This window comes from Nilaparvata lugens, chromosome 1 (genome assembly GCF_014356525.2).
Source record: "Nilaparvata lugens isolate BPH chromosome 1, ASM1435652v1, whole genome shotgun sequence".
In the NCBI taxonomy this organism is placed as follows: Eukaryota; Metazoa; Arthropoda; class Insecta; order Hemiptera; family Delphacidae; genus Nilaparvata; species Nilaparvata lugens.
Genome location: NC_052504.1, coordinates 73,214,422 through 73,225,626, shown reverse-complemented (window position 1 = coordinate 73,225,626; position 11,205 = coordinate 73,214,422). Strand labels below are relative to the sequence as shown.

The following is an 11,205-nucleotide window of genomic DNA, read 5'->3' as shown; positions in this document are numbered from 1 at the left end:
TAAGATCTTCCAGTTAACACTTCCAACTTATTGTCTTATATTTTATAAGGTGAAAAGGTGAAATAAAATATTATAATTACTCTTTCCTTATTTCAGAGAAACCGCACAATCCAATGATAAATGCTGGTGCTATATTAATCTGTTCCTTGTTGAAACATTGGTAAAATCCGAGATGACATTAGCGGAAAAATTCGACTATACAATGAATTATTCAAGGTAATGTGAGTTTAATCCTACTTTACTCTTATTATGGACTTGAATATGTGATATAGTCGCCAATAATGAATATTTTTATTAAAATGTTCAATTAATATGTTACACAAGGATATCATTCATTCCTGAATCTTCATTTCTTTCCTTTTTCGTATTTTCAGCGTTTAGCTGGAGGAGAGTATCTTGGATTCAACAACTCAGTATTCCTGTCAGAAAGAGAATCAGCCGATCGAAATTATGCTCTGGATTATATGAGAGAGAATAAGTGCTATCCTGAAAAAAAACTAACTGAAGGAGTGGCATGACTTTTATTTCCAGGTATGATATAATATTCATTGTGATTCATATTAGTATTTTATCAAAAGTTTGCCAAGGTACGAATTTTCCAATGAAGGTATAGAAGGAAATTTTGATCGTTCCATCATTGTGAAGTTTGATCAAAAATATTGTTATGTTAAATCTAATAATATTATATTTGTTTAATCAATACCTAAGATTAATTAGAAATTGCTGAACTTTAATCATGTGCGAGCTATTAACTTGTTTCAACCTCAAGACCACATTAAAATCTTTCTCATTTGCATGACAGCTTTGTTCAAGGAACGAATTATTCAATGTGACATATAAGATTTCATCAAAGTTTGTCGAGGTAGAATCAGGCACGAATGCTTAAATGAAGGTATAGTAGGAAATGTTTGAATGTTTCTCTTCCATAAATTGTGGACGTTGATTCTAATATTGTGTTTTCAAATGTAATTTCATTTGTTCAATCAATACCCATGATTAATTATAAATTGCCGATCTTTAATAATTTGTGAGCTATTAACGTTGTGTGAACGTGAAGTGCGTATGATGGTTGCAGTGTTGTGCGATGGAAGCGAACTGCGAGAGCATGTCGGTGATGGCAGCGACGCTGGCCAATGGCGGCATCTGCCCCATCACCGAGGAGAAGGTGCTCCGGCCCGACTCCATCCGGGATGTCCTCTCACTCATGCACAGCTGCGGCATGTACGACTACTCCGGACAGTTCGCCTTCAAGGTACACCGATATTATTTCTAAAGTAAGATCCACGTTAACAAGTCAGCAACTGATTAACATTTAGGTGAAATTCCTTGGAGGCGTCTCGAGATGCGCGGACATAAGCGAGCGTTTTAAGACGCGTAGTTAGGTATCTCAAGAGGCATGGTGAGAGCCGTCACGGTTTAAGCACGTAACCTATAAATTAATTAGATTCCAGATAATGAATCGTAAAAGCAATATAGTAAACAACACTCCTAATCCATCTGTCGCCATAACGTTCATATAACATGAACTCAATGAGTCATCGAATCCAATGAATTTATATGTTATGTGCTACAGCCGTGTATCGAGACGCGCGGCTATAAGTAGGCACCTATCGAGACACCTCTAAGAAACTGCACCTTTAGCTAACTATCCTTGTCTGTCATTGGAAAAAGCAGATGGCTTTATCCTTCTCCACCTCCGCACTGTTGCTAAATCATTTGTTGACTATGAAGAAACCATTTTGAACTGCCAAAATATTTCATATCAATTATGAAATCATAAGAAAATATATTTTTCTTGCGAATAAAATAAATTTGAGATAATGTTGATCATTTATATTACATCAGATATTATATCGGAATAACTCGGATCACACGTACCTAATATAAAATGCGATGCTAACAGGGAATCGGCAACTCTGTAGGCCTATCATTTCCTGACTATATGACATGAATTTCACTATAGTTGTTATAACTTACATCTTTGGAACTGCATGAAAAATTACTCTATAATAAATGAAATTAGACGAGCACAAATTGGTGAAGAATAAAAATTTGCGTCTATCATGTTAATTGTTTTTCAAGGGAATTAAAACATTCTTATCTTTAGACTTGCAGCGTTCAATTTGAGTTTGAGTTTAATTTTCATTGAACTCATTTCCGCTATTGAAATGATTTTTCTGTTTATCATCTGATTATGCTCGAACATGAGAGATCTTCCTTCATCACTGACCACTAAATATCCTTTTTTGTGTCAGCTTTGCAAACTAGCTGGTCCGGCGAACTTCGTATCGCCAAATAGTTTAATGCATCTCATTACAAACTTTAGCTGGATGCACACCTGGGAGGCGGAATTATATTGATAATTTACCAACTGCAAAATAAATAGTCTACTAAAAATCGAATTATCTTAACACCGAAGACAGCACAATTATTCGAAACAGAGTAATATCTTTAAGCATGTAAGTCTTTAACCTGAGGCCGCACTGCTGGATGGTTACACACAGAACAGTCATCTTGTTTTTAGTCGGGGCGTTTAGAATGAAATACATGGGCGGTTATGAAGCAGCACACACTCTTGTCTACTATCTACCGACGGCTGTTGGATGACGCAATGATTATAATAGCTGATTTTTATTTCTGTGTGTGGCTAGCTCACAAATCTTCTCCCATAAGGATTACATTTCAACTTTGAAGGACCGTAGGAAAGAGTCCTGGAGTCGGATTATAAATTTTATAGGCCATAAACCTGGTCCTGACCATAATGAACACAACTAAAACAATCATTAAATTTGGTGCACACATAAAAAGTTATTGAATGTCAAAATTTGAGGCTTGATTTTTATTTATATAGATCACTTGTATAGTTGAGGTTTAACCAATACTAAGTTATAATTTGCCGGCTCTGTTAGAAGAGACGGCGTTGCACCATTCACTCTGCTGACGCTACCTGGTCGTGGGTTTAAATCCCGCCTGTAGGCATAAACATTTAATCAAAAAATCACCTACGCACTCTCCATCACCCTCGCACAAGCTAATAAAAGCTTAAGGAGGTAACATCCACAATAGAAAAAAAATAAACACACATAATTCCATGATATGATTCGGCAATACTCCATGATTATTGTTTTTGAATGAATATAAATTCTCTGCCTTTTCTGTGTTTCATGGAAAACTAATTACAGGTTTAGTTCCAGTTCATCTAGATTTATCCTTTTCTACAATAAAATTATTCGTTTTCAATGTTTTATTGAAATTAGTGTGTGTTTTCCAGGTGGGCTTGCCGGCAAAATCAGGCGTATGCGGAGGTATGCTGGTTGTGATACCCACACAATGGGGATATGCTCTTGGTCTCCGCCGCTCGACCACATGGGCAACAGTTGCCGTGGTGTTCAGTTTTGTGAGGTAGGTAATTTTTTATTGAGAATTATTTCTTAGAAAATGTTTATTTCTTCATGTAGGTAAACTTTTAATCAAGTCGATTCGATAATATTTAAGTATGGAATATGTTAGTCTAGTTACACACACATCGATTTTTGGAAATACGATTCTTTGCCGTCCTTATAAATTCTATTTGATTAAATATAAGTTGGCAAACAAAAGATGATGTGTTTGTCAAGTTCCATTCAATTTGTTAGAATTTATATGAACGGAAAAATTGTTCTTCCAAAAATCTATGTGTGTGTAACTGGCCTTACTGTAATAAAAATATTTCATCATTTTCGTTAACCATACTCTTTTATTAGGTTTTATGTTGATAGAACTCAAACATTAAGTTGAACAGTATTAATTGAGTGTAACTGAATTAAAAATCCAACTTGATTGATTATTCTGACTCAATTTCAATCAATTGAGTATACATTTCAAATTTGAACTTAGTCTATAATTTATCACATCACTCATTGTAGCATTAATATTATTTACCAAGTAGCCTTCATAATATAAATACCAAACTATCTTCAAGATCATCCTACAATACAGTATTTTAGGTGTCCATTATGCAAATAAAATTCCAAGTTAACATTAACCTAAAGCAGAGAAAACGGTAAAGCATTGTTTTATTCTATGCCTAGAGTTCAACTCATGCTGAGAAATCTTCACTAATTTCTACTGAATACAGATTATATATCATCAACTTGTAAGTCAAAAACGCAATAACAGTTCATTTTTTGTCAAATTCAAATTCATTTTATTTTCAGAAAGTACATTTTACAATATAGTCCCCTGAAAATTACTCCTCAAATATGGAACTAGTCCGTGTTTAAAGGAGGAGTCAATACAACAGTAGGTACAATAATAAGAAAGAAAAAGTTCACTTTCTACTGCTGTAGTTTACAAGCATAAGCTATTCAAACATATTTACATACAACAATACTAACACATAAAACAATTGAAAGAAATATAATCTCAAATACATAGTCAATAATATTAGAATAGATTCAATAAACAAAAACTGATTGCTTCCTTTTTGTCATAGTTCTGGAAACATTACCGATGTACTCAATGCACTCATTTACACATTTACACATTGACCTTATGATCTCTTAGCTTATACCTTTTATAATTACATTTGTTCTTCTGTTATCTGAAAAACATTTTAATTACCCCAAAACTGTTATTGGATTATCAGGAACTTGTTCGTGTCTTCAACTTCCATCGGTATGACAATTTGAAGCATGCCACAAATAAATTGGACCCCAGAAGACACAAGTACGAGACGAAGGGACTGAGCATTGTCAACTTGCTCTTCTCAGCGGCCAGTGGAGATTTGTCTGCAATGAGAAGGTACGTTTCCATACAAAAATTGTCCGTTAAAAATACGTTTCTCCGGTAAAAATTTAGATACGAATCATTTACTGTGATCTACAAATCTATAGTATATTAACTTTATAGTTAGAACAAAGAGTATGACATATAGTTACCCCTCAATTTTTAAGCTTTTTTAGTTTTTTTATTTCCTAAATACTGCCAGATACAATAAATTACAGCAAGCTGTAGAGCTCATATCTGGATATTTTGATCTATTCCAAGTCTGTATTATTTATGAATAAAATAGTATATGAATAATGAAGAAATATACATTGTTTCTTAACACCAGGTTCATCATATTACATATATTCAGATTGTCTTTTTTCTTTAGGACTACTTTTGAATATAAATAAAATGTAAAATCTGAGTACCCTTTTTTAAAATTATTCTGTCACGACACGTTTCGGCTATATAATGACTTGATAATGGCATTATATAGCCGAAACAAGTCGTGACAGAATGATTTTAAAAAGGGTACCAAGATATATTTTTATTCATACTATATTCAGGTTTATTACTGTTCAATACTTCAAGCCTTTTCTTTGGAAAATATCGATGATCCAATTTTAAATTGATAAACACTTGTTCATCATCAAATTAGTCAATATTATTGGAGATCAAAATTTTCATTGTTATGAAATATTGTTAATCGGAAAAAAATTCTGTTTGGTGTAGTCACATGATATTTGATAGAATGCCTTTGTAAGCGCAAAATTTCAGACCAATAGGAAAATAGCTATTTATATATTAAGAACGTAATGCGCGACTTTATCGCTCGCGCAAAACAGTGATAATTTTGCAAGAGCGATAAAGAAGCATTACATTGTAGAATGTTAAAATATTGATTAAAACTTGTGAATATTGTCAGAGAGAAATCAGGTGATTTCACCCTAGGATCACCACTTGATGCTTGCTGTTTGTGAATTTCCTCATTTTGAAGGTGTTCATTCCAGATATTAGCAGTTTTGAACACTTTATCATGGAACTTACCTTTTCGAGCTTATACTCATTCGAAAGCTTATGAAATGGAAAATTTTTTGAAATATTGAAACCACTATAATCACCCGGAGAAAAACTGAGAAAAGACTGTTTGAAATTTCACTTTCAATTTGAAGAATAGAATTTTTCAAGTTTAAGCCCTAATAAAAAACTACAAAATATATTACATCAAATAAAATTACAATAATCTTATTTGAAATGTTTTTCTCTTTTCAACAATACCCTTGAAATGGAAATTCGACCAGTAGTTTTCGAGTTATTGAGTATTTAATGACCAGAAGTAGGCATATTCTGAAAATATCGAAAAATCTATGTATCTCAAAAACCAAGGTCGATAGGAAAAACGTTTACTGAACATTTTTTGTCAGAAATGTCGAGTAGAATGTATGGTCAAAGGCTGTTACAACCTTGGTGGGACACCCTGTATAAAAGCAATAATGTAAAGAATGTCTCACGAAAGGTAACAGTCGGAGACCATGGATTCTACATAAAATTTGCAACACAACATGTCCAGTAAAATTTTCTTATATCGACCTTAGTTTTCGAGATTTGTAGATTTTTGTAAAACTTCAATAACTACAAAACTATCATTCAAAATCCAATTCTAAGGATATGGTTTGAAAGAGGAAAAAGATCCAATATGATTCATATAATTTGTTTCTTTGTTTGACGTTTTGAACTTTTCATGAGCACTCAAACTGTTTGAAATTTGGCTTTCAACACGACGAATGTACTCTTTCAACTTTGATCGCGCATAAAAACGTCAAAAAAGGAACAAATTACATACAGCTTATTGGGAAATTCTTCCTCTTCTCAACCATATCCTTAGAATTAGATGTTGACTGATAGTTTTATAGTTATTGACGTTTTTTCAAATATCAAAAAATCTATATATCTCGAAAACTAAGGTCGATGTAAGAAAATTTTACTGGACATTTTTTGTTGCGAATCTCATGAGGAATTTATGGTCTCCGGCTATTGCACCTTGAGATACTCTGTATTGTGTAGCATAATCTTATATGTTTGATCATCAGAGGGATTGATTGATCAATATTGCTTTTTGTTGCAATTTAGACACAGACTGTCGGGAATGGACATGACCCTGGCCGATTATGACGGCAGGACGGCTCTGCATCTGGCTGCAGCCGAAGGCCACCTCGACATCGTCACATTCCTGCTGGAGCAGTGTGCTGTGCCCCACCATCCCAAGGACAGGTCAGATCACATTTGCTAAATGGTATACTATTACTATTTCTATAGCGGCTTACAGACTGCAAAAGTATACTGGCAATTCACTATTCAATAGTTTTTCCAAGTACTTTGGCCAACAACTTTGGATCTTTCCCCACTCACGTTCCAAATCGAACCTGAATAGGTACGAATACCTTGCGTGGTCGGCCAAGTCAGTTGAACAGTTCACCAGACTTCCGACAGCATTAGCCTTAGCCCCGCCCACAACACTTCTATCCACGTTCCGACGTCGAGTTGAAGGACCTCAAGTTCGACAAAATATCGGATAGTGAATGGCCCGCTTAAAGACTGAAGGCTATTGCTTTCCATCAATTTCGTTTTAGACAGCTGTTTGGCAACTTGATGAAAGGCAATGGCAACCAATAAACTAGTTTTCTCTACTTTGCCCGTCTATGATCGCATTTGGTTTGTGTTTAGATGGGGCAACTCGCCGCTGGACGAGGCGATGCGCTTCCGACACGTGCAAGTGGTGACCTACCTGAAGGAGTGGGCCAAGCAGCAGCCCCCACCCGGCCTCGACGAGTCATCCTCGTGCGAACCCCCGAGGCCCGTTGAGGAGACCTCGCCACTTCCCTCCTAAACACTCTCTCTCTGTGCTTCCACTCGACCTGACAATAAAACCGGGCCTGGCTTCTCAACAAACCGCAATAATATTCATTAAATAGTTTGCAATATTATTAAACTTACAGACACCAAACATGCTATAGTTTAAATCTGTTTTCTGTTTATGACTGTTTGAAGCTGTTCCCTGTTTAGGACTGTTTGGAGCCCTTTAGTCTGGAACTGCTCTAAACTGTTTCATTCAGAAATTTAACTGATTGAATGTCGGTTATGTCGGAATGTCTATTGGACACATTAATATTCATATTTATTTCTATTCAATCAGACACATTATAATACTGGGAAAAGAAAATAGACACAAGCCCGAAATTTCTCCTCCTTAGTTAATTAAAATTGAGCAATGTAGGGTTTTGGCTCATCACATTCACTTTAACAATTTTCACTTTTCACAAGACTAAATAACTTATATAGGCTTAAGTTTTATTATTTGAATTTTGTTATATCTAGTAATATAGAATACAAAAACATTTTTTGTATTTGTGTATTCAATTGTTAGTAGTTTACTCACAAAAAACAAACAAATTTCATCATTTAAGAACTACCTAACGAAAAAGAACTATCCTATTCATACAACTAGCAAAATTCAATAAGTCCAAAATAATATTAAGTTACTTAATAATATAAGTATACGGTACGGTATGGGCATTGATCAACATACAATGAATTACTATAATGGATGAGTAGAATCAATTACCATCAAAATCGATTTACTCTGGTAAAATATCAGTAGCATACTGGTACAATAATTATCAGTAAAAGCTCAAAAATATAGATCTTTCAAGAATAATGTAATGGCTTCCAATCAAAGTTAAACTCATTCCATTACCCAAGTTCCATTGAATACTCGAATCTTTATTGAATTGAATGCTGAATGTCTAGTGATGTTGTTGCTTTTATATTCTTTCAGGCATGATGAGTTCAAAATTACTTTTTTAAAGTGAAGAGTGGAATTAAGTGAGTAACAAATATCATATCAGCCTAACGCCTATAACTGGGTTGGCTTCATGCTCCCCATACATCGGGGATACGATTTATTTATTTATTTTATTTCAAAAAATCACAGTTCGTAAGAGAAAAATATAGAATACCTTGTACTATCCCCCTCCCAAATTTAAATAGCATTAAAATGTTCGAAATAGGCTTTTGTACTATTCCACTCCATATTAAGATAGCATGAAAAAAGTCCGAAATAGGAGTTTAAAGAGTGGTGTAAAAACCTTGGCTCTCTCCACTATCAAAAACTATACTGTTTACTGTATATGATAGGTAGAAAACTCTATATTTGTTGATGTTGATCAAAAATCAGTTAGACATCTTGCTTATCATTAATTTTAACAAAAATAATTTTGATTATATAGATAAATGAGATTTTATGGGTGGAATTATTGATTCCTTCGAGCTAATAAGAGACTGAGTGGATTTAGAGCATGTTTTAGGAAGTTATAACTAATATTATTCTTATAGTAGTAGTATTCTTATGTCCTCATGAATAGCTATAAAGACTAATAGTCATTTTCATAACTGTCGTTATTTATTCCCTCAATGCTACCGTTTTTATTGATTTAAATGGCCAGAACTAATGAAGAAATTGAAGAAAACTGAGAAACCAGGCCTTACCATATCTAGCTAATATATTATTGTTACTCTTTAGATGTCTATTTGAAATAAAAGTTCATGAATTTAGATTATTTATGTATGTGAATCTTTGAAAAAATGGTGTATATCCTGCCTCCACTCATGGCGACAATATTTGCACTTTTCATCACATCAAGGTGATGCAATGAATTGTTAGAGTTAGATGTTAGAGAGCTTCCTTATCTATAAGTGTTTTTGAATGTTGTGAATTTGATATCAAATCTACCGTATGATAAATGTGTGTGATTTTCATATTCGATTTGCTTGTAAACTAATCGAAAAAAGATATTATCTTTTACCCCCTAGTTCTTCTTGAATGTGACTTTGATCTGTAAAGGGCTGTTTGAAGACATTTTGTAAGCCGCAGTTCAGTTTTGCCAGTGTGACTTCAGGATATAAGTTTGAATCTTCATCATTTTACTGCACCTTTTCTAAAACAATCAAAATTTGAGATCGAACAGCCTCTCAACCAGTTTTCTTGACCTATCCTTTTTCTTGACTGTTTTATTGTTTAGCTAATTTCTGTGCTTACTCTTTTATCCTTGTGAGTCTTTTATTGAAGAATTTAGCTTGAAGATGAGGGTTGCCTGATTCCAATATGACGCTTATATAGTCTGAAGTTGAACATGCCACTTTCGGGTCTGGGTATTTATGAAGTTTGACAATAATAGATTTTGATAAGATATAAGTAGATAAGTAGGTGGCGAAGAACTTTTCCATTCAAATTAATTATTATTATTGTGAGAATAGTGTTTCAATATGTTGTTTTCTTTTCTAATTCTATCAGTTTTATATTGAAATAGAAGATTTTTTACCTGGTTTATTTTCTTAGGTGGTATATTATTCTATTAAACTTTGTTATTCCCAATATTAGTCAATATCCTTTGTCAAAATAACTGACTCATTTATTTCTTTTATCTACCGTTCTATTATTTCTAGGCTACCAACAAAATTGATATATTACCTTCGGCTATAATCAAGTAATACTATACCGTAAACATCGAATGTCAATTCTTGAAAAGACAAAAAGAGTGGATTCTATTATACCTTTAATGAAAACTCCACTTATAGTTAGTAAGTTATGAGCATCGTATTCTTGAAATGTCTTGATATATTAAGAATTGATTGTTTTTGTATTTTATATTATACGAATAAAATTATCATTTTATTTTCAAATTCATCACTGAAGCTCTTTATTCTATTTCTTCTCTGTAACACATAACTGCACAATTCGAATTATTGTTTCATAGTAATGTCAACTTCTCATGGAATATGGTCGTAATATTTATTAATGTGCTATGTATTTCTTCCAAATAAATTATTGTTGATGTTCATGAATTGATTTTATTCCTCCTTGTATGTTACAACTGAAATTGAAAAGTTGAAATGAAATGTAACCAAGTTCATCAGTGGATCCTGTATCCTGTTATCTTGAAATGGGTATAAAACGTAAGCACTAAGCATGTGAATGTTTCAAAATTGTCATGACAAGTTAATTACTTTTGAAAATGACACCAGTAGAATGATGTTCTCAATATTACTCCGGATCTTGTATGCTTGTCGATATCTACATCCGCAATTGTCACGCGACCTCTATTTTCGGAAGTGATGAGGGACTTCGCACTGCTACATCATCTGATTGTCCTTTTTTAGATATTTTAGAAATGTCTATCTTCATCATAAGTTCATACCATGCACTATCATATTTCTATTTATCCAAAAGCGATTTTAATATAGGGTATATCGAATTGTTAGCACGGCGAAGAAGTGTTACTGTTTTGATCACTGATCCATTTCGCCCAGAAACCGGAAATGGAGAAGAGAACTTTGAAAATTCGCTACATAGTCCATACTCTCACAAAGTGACTACTAATCGATATTTGCAGGATTGGA

General features: G+C 33.6%; 1 protein-coding gene across 1 annotated transcript; it reads left to right on the top strand.

The window, feature by feature from the left end:
• The first annotated feature begins 1,065 nt into the window (after nucleotides 1-1,065).
• On the top strand, nucleotides 1,066-10,439 carry LOC120353856 (glutaminase kidney isoform, mitochondrial-like). Its single transcript, XM_039439120.1, has 5 exons — nucleotides 1,066-1,252; nucleotides 3,272-3,402; nucleotides 4,628-4,782; nucleotides 6,880-7,020; nucleotides 7,474-10,439. The coding sequence occupies exons 1-5, from the start codon at nucleotides 1,066-1,068 to the stop codon at nucleotides 7,634-7,636; spliced, it is 777 nt and encodes a 258-aa protein (XP_039295054.1). The 3' UTR covers nucleotides 7,637-10,439.
• The last annotated feature ends 766 nt before the right edge of the window (nucleotides 10,440-11,205 follow it).

Bases quoted from the DNA above. Each gene is read 5' to 3' on its own strand.
- LOC120353856 (XM_039439120.1), top strand. From the start codon at position 1,066: ATGGTTGCAGTGTTGTGCGATGGAAGCGAACTGCGAGAGCATGTCGGT. The intron at 4,783-6,879 runs GTACGTTTCCAT...GTTGCAATTTAG, and splicing joins GATTTGTCTGCAATGAGAAG to ACACAGACTGTCGGGAATGG. The intron at 7,021-7,473 runs GTCAGATCACAT...GTTTGTGTTTAG, and splicing joins CCCCACCATCCCAAGGACAG to ATGGGGCAACTCGCCGCTGG.